Source organism: Hyperoodon ampullatus (assembly GCF_949752795.1).
Source record: "Hyperoodon ampullatus genome assembly, chromosome: 1".
Classification (NCBI taxonomy): Eukaryota; Metazoa; Chordata; class Mammalia; order Artiodactyla; family Ziphiidae; genus Hyperoodon; species Hyperoodon ampullatus.
Window position 1 is genome coordinate 120,386,045 of NC_136914.1, and position 21,120 is coordinate 120,407,164.

At 46.1% G+C, this 21,120-nt stretch overlaps 1 protein-coding gene across 2 annotated transcripts in view; it reads right to left on the reverse strand.

Annotated features, from left to right (window-relative positions):
* The window catches only part of NTPCR (nucleoside-triphosphatase, cancer-related), a 43,537-nt gene extending 42,466 nt beyond the window's left edge, over nucleotides 1-1,071 (reverse strand). For both annotated transcript variants that reach the window (XM_079698957.1, XM_079698956.1), the window contains exon 1: nucleotides 936-1,071. In XM_079698957.1, coding sequence (XP_079555083.1) covers nucleotides 936-969 — 34 coding nt within the window. In that variant the 5' untranslated portion in view covers nucleotides 970-1,071. The remainder of the gene's footprint in view (nucleotides 1-935) is intronic.
* Nucleotides 1,072-21,120: the final 20,049 nt, after the last annotated feature.

The following is a 21,120-nucleotide window of genomic DNA, read 5'->3' on the forward strand; positions in this document are numbered from 1 at the left end:
GGCGGGGGGGATAAGTTAGGAGTTTGGGATTAACATATACACACTACTATATAGAAAATAGATAATAAGTACCTATGTATAGCACAGGGAACTCTTCTCAATACTCTGTAATGACCTATATGAGAAAAGAATCTAAAAAAGAGTGGATATATGTATATGTAAAACTGATTCACTTTGCTGTATAGCAGAAACTAACACAACATTGTAAACCAACTATACAACAAAATTTTTTTTAAAAATTAAAAAAAAAAAAAAGGCATCTATGTCTTCCCCCAGACTCTCATTTGAACGCACACTATCTCCTTTCAAAGGTGAGACCTTCACAGCCCGAGGGCTGAGGGATCTGCATTAGAAGAGACAAACGCAGACGCAGGCTCTGGGTGGGCGGTGCCCTGTAGGTACCAAGGCTCTTAACCTGCGGCCTCAATCATGGAGGGAATTCAGTGGGTCGGTGAACGTGGATGGGGAACACGGTTTCACTACCCTGCAACTGAAATCCCGCTCTTCCTTTCATGACGAGTGCAGGGCAGGAGCACATGTAACTATCGACAGAAACCAGACACCTTCGATTCCACCGCGGTGGTGGCAGAGATCCCGAAATATCTTTCGTGTCCATCACAACTTCACAACTGCGGGAGTTATTACTGCTGCCGCCGCCCCTGCTATTTATAAGACCGAAGCCCGGGGGCGACCCCATCACAAGCTGGTTCCTGTTCTCCTGTAGTTGGCCTCATTTCACTTATCTGATGGACTCACAGTCACGTTTTCCGGGAAAGGCCACGCAGGCTTCAGACCACCAAGCCTGTAACTTACATTGGGAATTTTAGAAGCCACCGGCCGGAGCCCCTTGCCCAAAGCACCGGACCGCCCCCAGCCCGGGCGCCCCTCACGCCCACCCCTCGGCCTCCCGGAGGCGCAGACCCGGGCGGGGTTACCTGGGGGTCCCGTCAGGAACACGTGCCGGGCCATACGGGTATGACCGGGTGGGGGTCACGGCCCGGGTTGGGGTCGGGGTCGAAGTCGCCGAACGGGGCAGGGGTCGGGGTCGCGACCCGGAGTCCGACCCCCAACGCCGCAGTCCCCACCTCCGCCAGCCGGAAGCACCGCCCTCTCGGCCGCGCATGCGCTCTCCCCACTCAGCCTCGGCCCGCGCATGCGCCCTCCGCTCTCAGCCCCGGTCCCCGCGAGCGGCGTCCGCCTGTCTAGAGTGGGAGGATAGTGGTCCGGTCTTCTGCGGGTCCCTGTATTCCAGCCTCGGTGTTGGACTTACGTGGGGTGTTTGCGAGGAGATGTGCATGAGATTGTGTTACTAAACCAATCCTGCTCCAGGTGGGCGCCGTTGCCCGAGCTCTGCCCCTGAGATGGGACCTGCGAGCTGAAATTCCCCCGGGCTGCGGGGATCAGCCCTCCTGAAGGAGCCTTGGTCCCTGGAAGCCTTCCCCAAAGGAGGAGGCTTTGCTACCGATTGGAACTATTTACCCAGTGTTGTCAGCCGTGACTGCAGAGTAGTATCACCTGGTTAAAAGTGCTTGATGCCTGGGCTCCAACCTCCAGACATTCGGAGTGATTGATCTTGGGCGAGCCCTGAGCATCTCGATTTTTTTTGCTATTGTTGTTATTGTTGAAACTCCTCGGCAGTTTCTAAAGGCCCATCTTCAACCGTGCACATGAAGACCAATTTTCCCCTCTTGTCACCATCCGATAAATGTAAACCAACGCAAGACCCAGCTGTTGGATCTCCCTGTGCAAAGCATTTAGTGGCTTTCCCCCACCTCACTTCACCACTTGAGGTGTTTCAGCCCATGAAATGAAGTGGCAATGGCTTTGGGCCAGAGTTACCTGTAAACTCTTTCAGTCTAATATGTGTACAGTTTGTCTCCTGATCGATCATTCTCCATTCTGAGAAAGCAATTTCAGTGAGTGCTCAGCTTAACTGGTGTGTGCCCATCCAGGACCTCCACGGCTCCCTTTAGCGTGGATATACACCAGTCAGATGGCCTCCGTTTCTTGCTGCTTGAAAAGGAATCATCTAAAAGGCAGATTTGTACAGTCGAGCTGTCACCATCATTTCTGCAACATTTATAAGGCATCACTGGTAAGGTAGGGCCTTCCACCCAGATTTCTTTCACCTCCATGCAAACCGGAATGAAGAACAGCTGATGTAGCCAAGTAAACCCATAGTAGTTTCCAAAAGAAAGAAACATGTACACAGTCATATGTACACTCTTCTTTTTATTAAAAAAATTTATTTTTAAATGCTAACTATGTAACATTTCCATCACTGAAGCAGTTTGTAAGGCTCACCAGAGGATGGATCATTTTGTTTTGATGTTATGCCTGGAATTCTGGTAGCTACCAGCAGACCTCAGTTTAGGTAACTCAAGGAACATCTAGACTCCAGATGTAGAGAACTGATATTTCAGAACAAAAAGAAAATTCTTCCAAAGTTGGATATTCTTTTTCCATTGGGGGATCCGCCCCTTTCAATCCCAGGGTCGGGACCTGAGGGAGGGATGTTCCCCAAAGAGGAATTGAGGCGCTATTTCCACAGGGGCGACTGAATGCCAGGCTGGCAAAACACATTCACATTTGTCTTTTCCCCCTCTTACATATTTTCACTTCCCCAGTAACCATATTCTTGGTTCTGTTTTCTGGTACTCAGGACCTAACCCAAGTTTAAATTACTGTACAAATACACTTAGGAGTAACAATAGTGCATGCGTGCGTGCTCACTTGCACGTGTATAGGTTTATGGGTTTGGGGAATATTCGTATACAGCCCATCTCATCTGACCAGATGCTGTACATTTGTGGGCACCATGTCCTGGTGTAGGGATGGGGAAAATGGAGCTTTGCAGAAGCTCTGGCTCATAGTAAGGGGCAGTGGGAGAACTGGGTATTGGGGACAGCTTTCTGACTCTCTGACTGTGGTTCGTGTCCCTGGGCCTGGGCTGCAGTCCTGGCACACCCATTGGCTGTGCTGTGTGCTCTTGAAAAGTGTGGCTATGATCACAGTGAATGAGGAAAACCAAGCAGGTGAGAGTTTGGTCACCGCAAGTTTCCAGGAAGAATGGTGAACCAGCAGAAACAGGGCGTTTAGCCTCCTAACAAATGATAGGAGTAAACGAGGAAGGTTGTGGGAGTGAACCGCCAAGGACAAGCTGAGAGGCACGGGGAAAAGGGGCAAAGCTTCTGTTTGGCTTTGTTGTTTCCTCAGGAACGCTAACACTGCACAGCTTTGTTTTGTGCAGGTTCACTTTCATTAGTTTTGCTCGGATCCCATCAGTGGAGAATCTATTGTTTGCAGAATAATGTGACAGTTGTTCTGGTTTGAATCAGCCTCTGATGTGTAGGAACCCCCCCGCCAAAATTGCTGTATCTAATGAATATTCAACACCTGATGTAAATAGAGCTGGTTATTTACTATATTCACCCCGATTCCCTCCATCCCTCCGTCCCTTCTTCCCTTTCTCTGTTTTTTTTTTTTTTTTTTTTTTTTCCGGCACAAACGCCTCTCACCGTTGTGGCCTCTCCTGTTGCAGAGCACAGGCTCCGGACGTGCAGGCTCAGCGGCCATGGCTCACGGGCCCAGCCGCTCCGCGGCATGTGGGATCCTCCCGGACCGGGGCACGAACCCACGTCCCCTGCATCGGCAGGCGGACTCTCAACCACTGCGCCACCAGGGAAGCCCCTTTCTTTTTTTTTTTGCGGTACGCGGGCCTCTCACTGCTGTGGTCTCTCCCGTTGTGGAGCACAGGCTCGCGACGCGCAGGCTCAGCGGCCATGGCTCACGGGCCCAGCCGCTCCGTGGCATGTGGGATCCTCCCAGACCGGGGCACGAACCAGTGTCCCCTGCATCAGCAGGCGGACTCTCAACCACTGCACCACCAGGGAAGCCCTATTTCTTGATATCATAAAATACCAGCTCAGTATTCAAATTTCCCTAATTAATTCCCTGATATTTTTTAGTTTGACTAGGATTTACATAAGGTTTATACATTGTAATTAGTTGAAATATCTTGCATCCCTTTAATTTAAAGGACCCCTTCCATCTCTCTCTCCCTCTCTCTCCGTCTCTCTCTCTCTCTCTCTCTCTCTGGTAATTTCTTTGGTAAAGAAACTGCTGGTTTGTCTTAGCCAGTTGTTCACAGTCTGGGATTTGCTGAGGTGTCCCCTCCCCATGGTATGGTTGAACCTGCCCTTCTGTGGCCTGTGTTTCTCCTATTCTGCTATTCCATCAGGAGACCTGATTTGACGTCCTGCCCCTGGGATGCCTCTGGATGTGTCCAGACATAAGTCAGATTTGTAGAGTTCAGTCTTCCTCAAGTAGAAACTTTTCCTTCTTCTCCTCTTCCTCCTCATGAAACATAAGCTTCATTCAGCTCACTTCCTATGTACCAGGCACTTCCTAAGCTCTTACACACATTATCTCACTGTTTTTCGCAGCAATGTTATGAAACAGCATAGTTTAACTTGACATTCATTCTAGCTGCCCAGCATCTAAACCCTTTCCTGTGTTTGGGGAATGGGTCACCTCTTTGCACGCCAGAGATCTCGTTTCCAGCCTCCTTTGCAGCTAAGGAAAGGAAAAGGCAAGGGCCCAAAGCTACACCTACCAGATACTCTCATCCTTGGCCTGAGTTAGGTGCTACTGATGCGAAGACACATGGAGCCGGAGGCCATGGTGATTGCAACCTTGGTCCTGGCAGGCCCGCTACGTGCAGCCTGGGGGCGGGGCCCAGCCCGGGCTCCTGCAAGATTCCTCTGGGTCGTTCCTGGACCTGCTGCGTTCCCGTGAGATCCCCTGTAAACACATGGAGCCCAGGAAGAAGCTGCTGTGCAGAAGCTGCACTGCAGGTGCCACAGCGGAGAAACAAGGAACCCATTCCCTGTAACGAACCTGTGAATCACCCTCACCCAGAGCCCACCCTGCCTCAGGGTATGTTTCCAGTGTCCCTTCCAAACTGGGGAAATCACCAAAGGGTGGGTTCAGGACCCACTGAGTCCACTATGAAATGGATTTTTATCAAGACTTACTCACCTGGGCCTTCCCTGGTGGTGCAGTGGTTAAGAATCCGCCTGCCAAGGCAGGGTACACGGGTTCGAGCTCTGGTCCGGGAGGATCCCACATGCTGCAAAGCAACTAAGCTCGTGCGCCACAACTACTGAAGTGTGTGCCACAACTACTGAAGCCCGCGTGCCTAGAGCCCATGCTCCGCAACAAGAGAAGCCACCGCAATGAGAAGCCAGCGCACCGCAATGAAGAGTAGCCCCCATCACTGCAACTAGAGAAAGCCCGCGCGCAGCAACGAAGACCCAACACAGCCAATAAATAAATAAATAAATAAATAAATAAAAATTTAAAAAGAAAAAAAAAACGTACTCACCTGCCCTTCATAAGCCCCCATTCTGCCTAGCAAGTGGAGCACAGTGGTGTTTTGGCTCCAAAAATTCGTTTCAGTTTAGAGCCAGTGTCTGTAATCCCGGAAAAGTCTGATTATTCACCTTTCCTCAATACACAGTCACTCTGGTAAATGGCCACAGGGCCTTCTGGAGGAAGATTTACAGTCTAAACATTTGCTGTGTAGCATGATCCTTCCTCTGGAGGGCTTGGCCTCCCTTTCAGGCAAGGGCATCTGCTGGCTGGGGCCAGGGTGAGGAAAGCAAGGGGCTCCTGCACAGAATTAAAGAAGGGGATGGCTCTCAGGTCCTGTGGGGCCGATCCTGCATTTTCATAATCTAGGAGGTAGTGCCTTCTCCGATATTGCACTCTAGGGATCTTTCTCGCCTCCCTCAAGGTCCAGCCCTTGGCTGATCTTGAATGACTCAAGTCTGGGAACTGGTTGAGAGGCTGTAACAGTCTCTCCTGGTGATTCACCTCACACTTCTGTCCAACAGATGTAGAGCTTTGCCATGTACACAAAATAAGACTTTAGGTAGTTCCCAGCTCTCACTTCTAGGGGCACCGTGACCAACACCAAAGACACTGCAGGTCAGACTTTGCTAATTACTGCATGGTCTGTGTGAAAATGAAAACCACAGGCCCAAAATAGAGCCATTTATGCCAGGCCACACCTCCGAACCAGGGCTTAATACTGAACCTAATTGAAGGTTCAACCTCCCCTAGAAATGTAGTCTTAACCAATCAGGAATTTTTTGGTCAGTACCAATGAGGTCATCTGTCACATGGGCCCTTTCTATCCCCTAGAGGAAGATGAGGTAAGCCACCTAATAAGATTCTTTTGTCCCCAAAGGGAAATGAGTTAATCTGAAATAATCCTTTTTTTCTGGTTTTGACTTCCTTGCCCTGCATTTAAAAACCTTTCCCTTTCTGTGGCCCCTGGAACTCCCCTCTGCTTCCTAGATGGAATTATGCCTGGTTCATGAATCGTTCAATGAAGTCAATTAGATCTTCAACATGTACTTGGTTGAGTTATGTTTTTTCACATTTGACGACTGAATAGCTTTGGCTCTGCTGTCCATTACCACATGTCCTGATCTGTGACTCGAAGTTTCTGCTTAACACCAACACCCCAGGATCCCGAAATCCCCAGTGAATGCAGGGAGTCTAGTTCAATGACAACTGTTCCCACTGTCATTTCTGGCCTAAAGATAATTTCACCACTATATTTCTCTGTCTAAAAACCAGGCATCAAGAAATAGTGATTTAGGGCTTCCCTGGTGGCGCAGTGGTTGAGAGCCCGCCTGCCGATGCAGAGGACGCGGGTTCGTGTCCTGGTCCGGGAGGATCCCGCATGCTGTGGAGCGGCTGGGCCTGTGAGCCATGGCCACTGAGCCTGCGCGTCCGGAGCCTGTGCTCCGCAACGGGAGAGGCCACAGCAGTGAGAGGCCCGCGTACCTCAAAAAAAAAAAAAAAAAAAAAAAAAGAAATAGTGATTTAATAAGCTTACTATAGGAGAAGTCTAAAATGATACAGATGCACGGTCTACAAACCATTGCATTTTGTTTAAGTGGAAAGATGAGTCTTTGCTTTGTTGCACACACAATATATTAAATTTGCAGCTCAGCAGTATTGCCATATTGACCCTTGACACGTATAGCGCCATCTCATTGCCTACGAGTACCGCTCTGCTTTGCAAGAGCTCAGCCTTTCCGAGTAGCCCAGGCCTCTGTAAACGTTAATACACGGAAACCTCAATTAAATAGAGTTAGGTGACCAGAAGGGGGCGCTCTCATGCCCTATGCTAATAGCAGAGCCCAACAGTCCTTTCATGGCAAGGACTCAGCCAATGAGGGACCACTAACCATCAGCCAATGATAAAACATGGACTCTTTGTTTACTCCACTCTCATCCCAACTTCCTTTTCCCCTCTATAAAAGAGTTCTCCCATCCATTTTTGTGGGGGGATTTGCAAATGGCTCACCATGATTGCAGACTCCCAATTGTAAGTCTTTGCAAATCTCCAAATAAACCCAATTGTGCTAGAGAAATAACTGGCAGTCTATTTGTTTTAGGTCGACACTTGGCTGGATTAGGGGACACCAACTGCCCATGATGGCACCCAGGGCTCATCCCCAGCACGCTTTGTCCCAGAACTAGTTGACAAGACAACAAAATACAAAGGGCTGGTTGGCTCAGACCCTGGGGTGGTCTTGGGTGCATCCTGGGGGACCCATTTGTATAAACCCAGCTACAAAAGCTAGAGAAAAGAAAAAAGAGGGGGAAGGAACACATGACGGCCTTGCACAGGGTTCAGAAATTAATAACTCTATGAATTTATTTCAAAAAACTTTTCAGAACCATTTTTATACCAAGGAAGATGGCAAAAATCTGCACTTTTGCTCTAAATCTCGAGTCTTTTCTGGATGAGATAAGCATTCTCAGATTCACCTTTCCACATTATAAAGGCTCACTTAGTTCTCCTCCGGGCCAGGTTGGATTTGTTCCAATGGTCTCTGGATTTCAGAGTATCGAAGCATCTATGCAGGTTGATATGGATATAAATTGCTTTTAAGCTACTCATGAACTTTAAGCCTGGAGTTCGTTTTTGAAAACTGAAGGGCTTTACTAAGCTACTTCATGGTCTCCTATTGTAATTTAAACAAACAAACAAACAAACAAGCTTTTAATTAATGCTTCTCTTGCTTTATTTAAAACATGTTTTATTAAATTGTAAACTTGGAATGTGCACATTTTGCCTGTCTACTAGGTCTTACAAGTAATTGGTAGTTTAATTCTACAAACAAAGACACTATTTTAAGTTGGAAAGAAAATTAATCTTTCTTTTTCTTCTTATCTCTTTAAGAGAAGCTATTTTCCTTCTTCCCCTTAATTCATTTCTCTTGAAGCTCTTAGACTTGCTTTGATAATACACCAAGTCTTTGGGATTTGGGGAGAAGTTTTTCTCTAGCTCATTACAGTTTCCACTTTGAAAGTTCTTCTCTAGCTCATTTTAGTTTCCACTTTGAAACCAGAACTTTCTAACACTACTTCAGAAATAAGACCAATGATGCATGGGCTCTATGCTTAATGTTCTATAGGCATCATCTCATTTAATCCATATAACCACACTACTGAGATGGACACTTTAAAAAAATAAAGGATACACACATTTTGATCAGTTTTGACAAATGCATGAGAGAGAACATTTTCATCACCTGAGATAGTTCTCTTTTGCCCCATCCCAGAGAATCCCACTGCCATACATACACATACTGATCTACTTAGAGCTCTTCTGCTCATTGAAAATTGGATCAGTTCTTCTTTGACATCAGCTTGAATGTTACAATTATCAACTATTTTATATGTATTTTCTTCCTGTATTTTCTATCTTAAATGGTGGTGTTCCTGAAAGCCAAGTACTGATTAGAAGCTTAATGTGCTAAAACATGTGATACTCCTACATGCTTCTATGAAGAAGGAAACTTTTAGAGAGGGGAGAAAAACATTAGGCTGTTTTCCTTTTTCTCTGTTGTCCTAAAGCCTTCAAAGAACTTCACTATTCTTTTCATGTAATATACTTATATATAAAAGTGTTTCATAGTATAAAGAATTTCGTCATTCCTAGTTTTTTCAGATATCAATAACACTACCCCTTAGGGCAAAAAAAAAAAAAATACATACACTGACTTTTAGCAAATAGTTTAGTTTTTCCTACTTAGCATGCTATGTAGTATGTATTTTTGTGTATTTGGTTTTATTAACTTATAATATCCATGTTGTTGATTCCATGAATTACAACCTATATAAACTCTATATAGGCTCATCTATAAACACTCAGATGCAAAGCTAGAGAAAACAAAAAGAGAAAGAAGGGGGACTTCCCTGGTGGTCCAGTGGTAAAGAATCCGCCTTACAATGCAGGGGACGCAGGTTCCATTCCTGGTCGGGGAACTAAGATCCCACATGCCGCGGGGCAACTAAGCCCGCACCACAACTACTGAGCTTGTGGGCCTCAACTAGAGGGCCTGTGTATTGCAAACTACAGAGCCCACATGCCCTGGAGACTGCGCGCCACAATTAGAGAGAGAAAACCCACACACCACAAGTAGAGAGAAGCCCACGCGCCGCAACGAAGAGCCCACATGCCTCAATGAAGATCCTGTGTGCTGCAACTAAGACCCAACACAGACAAAAATAAATAAATAAAATAAATAAATAAATAATAAATCTGAAATAAAAAGAGGAAGAAGAAACAGAGGCTGACATTGCACAAGGTACAGAAATAAGTAGCTCAATTAACTTATTTCCAGCAGATTTTTATTCATTTTTTTTTGTTCCTCTTTATGCTGAGTAGTGTTCTGTTGTGTGGGTATACTGGAGTTTTTTCATCTGTTGATGGACATTTGGGCTGTTGCTAATTTGAAGTTGTTACCAAAAAAAAAAAAAAAAATAGCTGTGATAAACATTTGTGCACCTATCATTGTGTGGATATATATTTTCATTGCTCTTGGGTATATACACCTAGTAGTGGAATGGCTGGGCCATATGTTAGGTGTATGCTAACTTTGCAAGAAACTGCCAGATAACCAATGCAGTTGTAAAATTTTGCATTGCTACTGGAAATGTACGAAATTTCTAATTGCTCCACATCCTTGCCAACACTTGGTATTGTCAGGTCTTTAAAAACTTATATTATCCATTAAATGAAATCTTGTGGGTTTTTTTGTTGTTTGTTTGCTTGTTTTTAATATTTACTTAGTTAGTTGTGCTGGGTCTTAGTTGCATCACGTGGGCTCCTTAGCTGTGGCATGCGAACTCTTAGCTGCGGTGTGCATGTGGGATCTAGTTCCCCAACCAGGGATCAGACCCGGGCTCCCTGCATTGGGAGCACAGAGTCTTAACCACTACGCCACCAGGGAGGTCCTGAAATCTTGTGGGGTTTTCTGTTTGTTTGGTTTTGGGTTTTTTTGTGGTACGCGGGCCTCTCACTGTTGTGTCCTCTCCCGTTGCGGAACACAGGCTCCGGACGCGCAGGCTCAGTGGCCATGGCTCACGGGCCCAGCCGTTCCGTGGCATGTGGGATCCTCCTGGACCGGGGCATGAACCCGTGTCCCCTGCATCGGCAGGCGGACTCTCAACCACTGCGCCACCAGGGAAGCCCTTGTGTTTTTAATTTGCATTCCCTGATGACTGGTGATGTCCAGCATCTTTCACATGCCAATTGGCTATTCATATATCTTCTTCTGAGAAATGTCTATTTAATTTTTTCCCCATTTTTTTCTACTTGACTGTCTTCTTGTAACTGAGTTTTAGTACTTCTTTATATATTCTTGATACAAATCCTTTGGCTCTGGCACTTTGCTGTGCTAGAATTTAAACAAAGCATTAAATAGACATATTGGAAATGTTGAGATCATTATCAATTAAACATTTACAGACCAAAGATTATACATCGCGGGTGGGAGGAGTATTAGACAGCGGTCAGATTTACCAATTCAGACTGCTATGGGCTTTCGGTAGACAGGAGGTCACAGGCAGGGCCCACTGCTGCTAAAGTGAAAGGTACTGACTCACACCATGGCCATATGTAAGTTAGGGGAGCAAGATCATTATGCAAATACACTCTGGTTAAATCTAAAGCCGGGGGTGGGGGGGGACTTCCCTGGTGGTGCAGTGGTTAAGAATCCGCCTGCCAATGCAGGGGGCATGGGTTCGAGCCCTGGTCCAGGAAGATCCCACATGCCTCAGAGCAACTAAGCCCGTGAGCCACAACTACTGAGCCCATGAGCCACAACTACTGAAGCCCGTGCACCTAGAGCCCATGCTCCGCAACAAGAGAAGCCACCGCAATGAGAAGCCCATGCACCACAACGAAGAGTAGCCCCCGCTCGCCACAACTAGAGAAAGCCTGCGTGCAGCAACAAAGACCCAACACAGCCAAAAATAAATAAATTAAATAAATTAATTTAAAAGAAATCTAGAGCAAGGGGAAAAGCTGCCTCCAGGAGGTCAAAGCGTGTAGCTGTGTAGGAAAGCACACAAAGAGAGTAGGTAGTTTCTATCTGTATCCTTCAGAGACTAAGCTGAGAGAGATCATCAAATGAAACAAAGGTGCAGTGGGATAACCCTGTGTGTGCACATAACAACCCCGTGTGTGCATATAACAACCCTGTATACACATATAACAACCCCGTGTGTGCATATAACAGTCCTGTATACACATATAACAACCCCGTGTGTGCATATAACAGTCCTGTATACACATATAACAGCCCCGTGTGTGCATATAACAGCCCTGTATACACATATAACAACCCTGTGTGTGCATATAACAGCCCTGTACACACACATAACAAGCCCGTGTGTGCATATAACAAGCCTGTACACACACATAACAACCCCGTGTGGGCATATAACAACCCTGTGTACACACATAACACTCCCCTGTGTGCATATAACCAATGGGGGACCAACAAGGGAGTCATTCAGTAAAAAATTATAAAATAATAATAAAATGACTTAATCTTAAATGTGGTGGAGACAAAATTTAAAGGTGCAGGCACTACCCATTCTTCTACTCTAGAAGCCATTTACCAATGATTAGATCCCTTTTAAAGAAAAGAATTGCCTTTAAATATTGTTGAACCTAGACTTCCCCTGGCTGCCTGTAGCTCTCTTGTTTGAGCAAAAGACTAAATAGAATTTTAAGGGTGATTTTGACTATGTGGATTTATCTTCTCACACTGTGACTTTAAGGGTTACGGGCTTTTACAAAACGTTGAAGTTTCTTCATTCCTCGCTGAATCTCTGGTCCGTAGACTGGGATGAAGGATCAGCCAGAAAATAGAGGACGGGAAGCATGGGTTTGTTAAACTGATGTAAGGCATTGAAAAGGATGGCCTCTCATGTGGAAAACGGTATATTTTCTTCTCCTTTTTTTTTTTTTTTTTTTTTGTGGTTACGCGGGCCTCTCACTGCTGTGGCCTCTCCCGTTGCGGAGCACAGGCTCCGGACGTGCAGGCTCAGTGGCCATGGCTCACGGGCCCAGCCGCTCCGCGGCATGTGGGATCCTCCCGGACCGGTGCACGAACCCGTGTCCCCTGCATCGGCAGGCGGACTCTCAACCACTGCACCACCAGGGAAGCCCTTCTTCTCTTTTTTATGTATCACTCAGATCTGGCCTCCCAGTGATTTTTATAAATTATATATTTAATTAAATATAACATTGTTACAAATAAAATTTAAAACCTGTGATCATTTTGCAACATCACACTTTTAGCTACATCACTCTTCCCATGGGATGTATTCTGTCTATTTATATTGGTCTCACCTCTTCTTGACTATCCACACTAGGATCCAGCACTGTGCCATTTTACATGAACACCTGTGAATCACTCAACCTCCTCTGCTGTATGGTGAGCGCTGTTTACGCGATCAAGTGCTGGGTGTTATAGGAAGACATGGTCCGTGTCTAGCTTGATCTCATTCTCCTACAGGTACCATCATGGTGCTGCTGGATCCTGGGTGAGCCTTGTGCTTTTAGAAGACTTTTCTACCAGCATGCTTCTCAAACTGGGTGCCCAAATATCTTTAAGGGAACCTAAGGACAAGGACAGCTAACAAATGGAGCGTGTACCATATGCCCAGCACTGCCCTAAGCACTTTGATGTATATCAAGTCATACTGCCCTCATCCCAAAGGCTTAGGGGGTGGGTACCATACTCAGCTCCCCTTAGAACAGAGAAAATAGGTCACTATCTACCTGTGGTTTTGATCCTGGGCTCTTCCTTCTCCATTTCCATATATCAAACGTCACTTGTTTTATATTTCTCCCCTTGAACTAAAACCAGTTAGTCTGCTGTTGGTCCACACTGATTATAGAGAAAGTTAGTGAAGCCCATTCCTTCCCCGAGGCAGGAATGGGCTTCACTCTGCATGGTGACACCGTCCTCGGTCTGGCTGTACTTTAGGAGGCAGAATCACAGATGTATGGAGTGCAATTCCACAGCCTTGACCTTCAGTGTCCCAGCTCGCACAATACATTCCTGATTAAGTTTCAGCCAGGGAGTCTGGTTTTTTAAAAAATCATGTAAAGAATTTATACCATGTATTAACTGGGTTCTCCTCGGGCAGTAGATTCACATTTCCCTCTCCTGTCACGGACCTCGCTGACTGTTCAACTTCTACTTTGGGCTCCTGTGTCACCTTGGCCGGCCCTGTCACCACCATGGATCTCGAGTTTCTTCACCTGTAAAATGAGAAAACCCTCTGCTCCTCTGCTAAGGCATCACTGGGATGCAGGCAGTTCTCTAAAACGCTGAGAGAGAGGAATGTGCCCCAGGAGTGTCAACGGGTAAGTCAACCTGATGAAGAGGTGGGGCTCTTGGCATTGTCACAAGCCTTCAGCCACCGACCCCTGCCCACCCCGGGGGCCTCATCCTTCCCTCTCCAGGGAAACAGCATTGGAGCTCCCACGACGTGCCCACCCGCCCAGCCTCCGTGGGCATCCCCTGACCCATCCACCCAACTATAGATTCCAGTGTTTTTTATTGAATCCCCTGCACCTAGCCCAGTACTGGACAGGTGGCTGGTGCTCAATCAATAGTATTGAAGGAAAGAAAGAATAAATGGATGAATGTAAGTTTGGAAAAATGTGGGTTATTGACACTTCTCCCAAGAGAGAGACAGACCAGAGCTCCATAAGTGTCTATTTAGGATAAGAGCTAGACAAGAGCTCTGTATATGTCCATGTTTGTGGACCTGGAGAATTATCTGGGAGGCAAGGAGGAAGGTCAGGGCAGGAGTTGGTTGGGGGGGGCCTGAATCACAGCGTGCATGGGAGTCAAACCAAGCAAGCATGTGGGCGTTCTTCTGAGTCGAGGGCCGAGGGAGCTGAGCTCCACAGTCTAGGCTTTGCTGTGTGGCAGGGACAGTTAGTCGGGAAAGCCACGCGATCACATATGTGAATCTGAAAGGCTGTTGGCCTTGCTGACCTCAAGAGCAAGACCAGTCCACTGTTCAGCCTGTGTTTTCTTTTGTTTGTACTGGATCCTATCACAAAGGGATTGCTGTCTGCGACAGTCAGGTGGCTCTTAACTCCGTAATAAGACTAATACAGCCTTACTTGTTCACAAGAGAGGATGCTACCTAGAAACTAATACCACCCACTAAAGTCCAAGCCAACCTCTACTGGGAAAGCTGTTCCCAGTCTGACAAGTCTGTCCCTCTCCGGGCCCACAGCAAACGCACCGTGTCGCTTAGTGAATCCCTGTACTGGATGATGTCTTCCTGAAAAAACACTGCAGCCTTCATTCTTTCATTGCGGACACTTTCATGTTTGAGCGAGCCACCCAGGTGGTAAGGGAGTGGGGGGAACGTGACAGTCACCCCTGAGAGCAGACCTTGCCCAGCCCTTGGCTTCCTGCCCGAGGGAGGTGCTCAGTAAAGCCAGCTGATCTCATTCCCTCCGTTCCTCTCTGTCTCGTCCTGCATGACTCCCTTTTCATCTCCTGTTTGGCTTAACAGCCCTTTCTTAAAACGAGTCCATTTGCTTGTGTGAAGTGAGGAAACCCGTCAGGCCGGAAGGATTCAGCTTTTTTTACCCCTCCCCAGGCTCCGGTCGCGGGGCCCGCCCTGGTGGCCCTCTGTCCTTGGGTTTTGCCAGCTCACGTCAAAGCGAGGTCCAGCCTTTTGAACAAAAGGCACCACATGCCAGGCAGGAGGACCCTGCAGCATCACCGGACATGACTGCGCCTGGGAACGAGACACCGACTCCCCCGCTTGCCACGGGGCAGCGCTTCCAGGGCCTTGGGGGGCGGCGAGGAAATCCCCACTCCTTTTCTCAGAGCTTTGATGTGCCACTGTAACCAATGCAGGGCGGGCGCTGCACCCTGGTTTGAATTTAAGCCGTCCTGTTGAATTTGAGCTAACCTCTCTTTACAGGAGAATTACACAATAGCCACACACAGGGGCGTCTTCACTGCCAGCACAGTGACGTGGCCCTAAGGGTCCGCAGCCTCCACTGAGGAAGCGCAGATGTCTGGGCGAAGGAAGAATTTTGTTTGTAAGCTGCTCGGGGTCTGGACTTGTTCACTGGCTCCTTAGCAATCTACTGAAAGCAGCCATTTCGTCTCCACCCTGTAAGACCAAATCCTTTCCTTGCCCTTCTGGCTTCCTGACTGATGAAGGAAGCCTTGGTCTATTTCAGTTGGTTAGTGGAACATCGTCAGTTTGGCTACCTGTGCTTACGCAGACCTACCGTTTCTAGAGGGACAGTGCAGTCTTTAAATAAAGCACAGAGTAGGGTGTTCAGAACTGGGCTCCAATGCCTGCATTGCCACATTTAGCTGTGTGCTCCTGGGTAGGTCATTACCCGGACTGCATGTGATTTCACCTCTGGAAAAATCAACAGTGAGACCCAGCAGTCTCTGTGGCCCGTTCCAGCTCTAACATCTGGTGTTTCTCTCTTGAGCATGTCTCTGGGCTAGAGAATTGTTGGCAAATTTCAGCCTAACGCATAGCATTCTGACATGGCATCTGTCCCTCGAGAGGTAACACATGCATGTAACAATTAGCTGCAAGATTTCCTCAGTTCATTATAAATTGCCAAAGAGTGTTCATCAGGCTCCAGACTGGATGTTTTGTTTTGTTTTGTTTTTTTGTGGTACGTGGGCCTCTCACTTTTGTGGCCTCTCCCATTGCGGAGCACAGGCTCCGGAGGCGCAGGCTCAGCGGCCATGGCTCACGGGCCCAGCCGCTCCGCGGCATGTGGGATCTTCCCGGACCAGGACATGAACCTGTGTCCCCTGCATCGGCAGGCGGACTCTCAACCACTGTGCCACCAGGGAAGTCCCAGATTGGATATTGGTTAGCTCTGAGTAGTCCGTTTTTATTGTGTGTCTTAGAGACATTCATGAGATATTTTCCATGTGCATTTCCCTTGTGTGGTATGGTCTCTGGGAGAATTCAGGTGCAACAAAAGCAGATGTCACAGAAATGTCAGGTCATTCCAACTCACTGCAGTTTGCCTTTGCGATCGTGCACGAGGCACAACCCAGAAATACAGAAATGAGGAAGCAGAAGAAATTCAGACCCACCGCCCTATGCCTTGCTCATGCAGACCAGCCAGTGAGATGACTCTGTGACCTCCCACCCTGGATACTTTTGGTAGCCATGTCACTGGGATAAAGGCATGTCCACGTTGTCTTGTCCTGAACCAAGGGGGAAAATGCTTGAAATCTCAACCTCTTCCTAATCCCATAGGAGTCCTTTAATGGCTCAAGCAATGCCGTCCCCGATTGAAATGGAAGACGGTGGTTGGTGGTCATTTTTCACTCTGTGATAACAAAATCCAAGGCCCAGCCCAATGCTGTTGCTTTGGGAGACCCTAACTAGAGTGTCTGAATTTATAGACACCTGTGAACAGTCTCTGGGGCCTCAAGGTCACATCAAGTCAAAGTCTTCTTTGCAGCTGTGAGCGCAGTCAGGCAGCCAAGGAGGAAGTGCCCACACAGCTCCCGGTTCTTTCTTCCCTCCTTTCTTTCTTTCTTTTTTTTTTTTTTTTTAACATCTTTATTGAAGTATAATTGCTTTACAATGGTGTGTTAGTTCTGCTTTATAATAAAGTGAATCAGCTATACATATACATATATCTCCATATCCCCTCCCTCTTGCGTCTCCCTCCCACCCTCCCTATCCCACCCCTCTAGGTGGTCACAGAGCACCGAGCTGATCTCCCTGTGCTATATGCTGCTTCCCACTAGCTATCTATTTTACATTTGGTAGTGTATATATGTCCATGCCACTCTCTCACTTTGTCACAGCTCACCCTTCCCCCTCCCCATATCCTCAAGTCCATGCTCTAGTAGGTCTGTGTCTTTATTCCCGTCTTACCCCTAGGTTCCTCATGACATTTTTTTTTCTTAGATTCCATATATATGTGTTAGCATATGGTATTTGTCTTTCTCTTTCTGACTTACTTCACTCTGTATGACAGACTCTAGGTCCATCCACCTCACTACAAATAACTCAATTTCATTTCCCTTTATGGCTGAATAATATTCCATTGTATGTATGTGCCACATCTTCTTTATCCATTCATCCGATGATGGACACTTAGGTTGTTTCCAACTCCTGGCTATTGTAAATAGAGCTGCAATGAACATTTTGGTACATGACTCTTTTTGAATTACGGTTTTCTCAGGGTATTTCCCTCCTTTCTGAACTGTGTTTTGACGTAGCAAGTGGCTTAGGAATAAAGGACAGTTTTGCTTACCACCACCAGCTTCCAGAGGCTGAGATGGTAGCTGGAACCCAGTCCACAAGGGAGAAGAAAAGAGGGCAAGATGACGGACCTTTGGGTCGGTCTCTGGTGAACTCTAACCTCATTGGTCCCTAACGCCATGTCTGTGCCTGACTTGAGTGACACTGATCAGTGTCATGGAATCTGATCCTGTCATCAGGAGCCACAACTCTTTTGGAAGAGCAGTCCTCCACCTTTACTTGAACCTCATCATAAAGGCCATCCTTCCTGTCTTCACAGCCACAACAGAGAAAGAGGCACCAGCTTAGTACCACCTAGGAACCCTTGGGTGGGGGAATGGGGCTGGAAGCTTCCCTTTGCCACTGCAGGGGTGGCATGTCTGCCCACTCTCAGCAGACAGACGATCAAAGCTGAGTGAGTCAGGGTCTCCCCGGGACCCAAGGGACCTACGTAGCAATTTACCAGATGGGATCAGAGACCCACTGGAAGAATCAATGGGCATCTACGACTGCTTGGCTCTGCTTCCTGATTCAGCCTTCCATAGCACAGGAGTCTGACTCAGGATTTGTCAAGTGCTTTCATATAATATATTTAAAAAATAAGTTCCCCCAGAATCCACTTAATACTGAGGAAGATACCAATTTTTCAAGAAAGGAAAGCCAGTACTCTTGGTGCGCTATCCACCTTGCGTAAGATACAATAGGAATACGCGATTTATCATTGGGTTGGCAGAACTTGCCATCTTTGGGCCAAAATACGAATTCCCTTGGGCTAGTAAGTCTACAACCAATCAAGTCAGGAAATTAAAAAAACAGTTAAAGTTTTTACTTGACTGAGTCGTCGGGCACATTCATTCAAAACAATCAAACTACTACTCCTGAGAAGATACATACACGATTCCTCTGAGAAATTGATCCCTCATACCTCCATATCTCTAGTAAAATTAGAAATTCTTGGACCCAGAGCCCATCTATGTTGCCTAGTTTTTAATCTCTCCATCTTCTGGCAGAGTGTGAGGTGTGCAGCAAATTGTCTTAAAATGCTTTTTGCTTCCTGGAAAGTTAAATGCTTGGTCCCAAGATTTTACCGCAATATTCTATACCCAGGAAGGGACTCTAAAACTGAGTCTGGATTTTATTGTAAGAAAAGTGACATTGGCAAGCAGGTTATTGAGTGGCAAATGAGGTCACATTTTTACAACACAACTCTTTTCCTTCAATGTTGTGGGTATGTAACAGTTCTCCTCTTTGCTAGTTACTTAATGCCTTTAATTTGCAGAACTTTTTCATGGTCTAATTGGCACTTTCATTGGAAACATTATAAATCTTTTTTTCTCAAAGGAGCAATAGCTTTAATAATGGAATAAAAGCACTGTGACCAGAAACATACCTCCTCTCCCTTTCCTCATGTCAGGAAGCCCTTTAGGGTACATGAACATGAGTCATCGTATTATGCTTTATAATGAGTATTTTTCTCTCTTTTTTCCTCCTCTAATGGGACAACATTGCTTGTAGCCTCAATCAGTCACAATAAGATGTAAGCAGGCCAACTCCAAACACAAATCATAGGAACAACTGTGAATAACTGCAGTAAACCACATCCAATCCTTCCTTTAATTTATGCTAACGTGACGTTAGAGCAGCACAAATGGCCATGACCAGTTTCTCGGTATATAATTTATAGAAAGTTACAACACCTCCAGCAGTAAGCACCAGCATGGCCAAGGCACCAGCTTTCAAAATCAAGCTCACTGAGTTCTTAAGATGACAAAAGGAATCTCAGGGATGACAAAACAGGGCACCTGTGATGCTTGTTATCCCTCAATGCCCAAGGAAGACGTCACAAAAGGGTCACCTTCTCTTGGAACCCAAGTGCTTCTCAGACCCCTTCCCACACAGGAGGGCTCCAGGCATCCACCATCACTTTACCGGAGTTGGCTTATGAATTCAAGTCTCTTTGTCATCCGCTCCCTATATGTGTATGTAAAACTCTTTCTAGTAATGGAAATGAATTGATTTTGTAGCTCATTTTTTTAAAGTTTCATTAAACCCCTGTAACCAAGATGTTATATTTCACTAATAGATGAAATTGAGGCTCGAAAACACAGACAGCTATTTTTGTTTGTGCAAAAGTCCTGCAACTTCTAGTAGATTGCCCAGCACATAGTAGGTGCTCAAAGTTATTTACAGAATAAATGAAAGCAGAATTAGTATTACCAACCAGAGCAAAAGATGACAATAACCAATTATAGGCCCAGCCTTATTCATGAATAGCATAGACAGCCACGGACATAATCTATGTATTAGTTAAGAATCTCCAGGGAAAAAGAACCAATAGAAGATATATATGTGTGTGTATATATGCATGTACATGAGAACTGGCTCACAAGACTGTGGGCACTGGCAAACCTGGCAGGCTGCAGACCCAGAGAAGAGTTGATGTTGCAGCTTGAATCCAGAGACAGTCTGGAGGCAGATTCCTTCTTCCTTGGGGGGTCCTCAGTCTTTTCTCTTTAAGCCTTCAACAGATTGGATGAGGCCCACACACAATAATTGGCTTTACTCAGAGTCCACTGACATAAATGTTAATCTCATCTGCAAAAATACCTTCACAACAACATCTAGATGCAATCTGGATCAACATTCCAATAGAATTTCGTGAAATTTCACAAGCTCATTCAAAAATTTGTGTGAAAACACAAATGGCCAATAACAGCCAAGGAAATCGCAGGGAGGAGCAAAGTGCTGTTTTCACTGCTGGGTTTTGAGTTTATTAAGAACTATGGTAAATTAAGAGAGAGGTATTTGAGCAAGGAGAGACAAATACACGGACGGACCAGGGAAAGGATCCAAAAACAGACTCACTCATGTATGGACACTTGCTTTATGACCAAGATGACATTGCAGAGCACCGGGGAAAGGATGGTCTTTCAACAAATGGTGAGGGATCAAATGCATATCCATATGGAAAAAGATGAAACTTGATTCCCCCCTCATGCTATGCACAAAAATCAACTCCAAGTGGACTTTAGAACTAAATGTGAAAGTTGGAACAACTAAATTTCAACAAGTTAATATGGTGGAGTATTATTTTTTTGATTTTTTAAAAAAAATTGTCCCTTTTGACAAAGGGTGTTTTATTTATTTATGTCTTAAACATCTTTATTGGAGTATAATTGCTTTACAATGGTGCGTTAGTTTCTGCTGTATAACAAAGTGAATCAGTTATACATATACATATGTTCCCATATCTCTTCCCTCTTGGGTCTCCCTCCCTCCCACCCTCCCTGTCCCACCCCTCTAGGTGGTCACAAAGCACCGAGCTGATTTCCCTGTGCTATGTGGCTGCTTTCCACTAGCTATCTATTTTACATTTGGTGGTGTATATATGTCCATGTCACTCTCTCACTTCATCCCAGCTTACCCTTCCCCCTCCTCGTGTCCTCAGGTCCATTC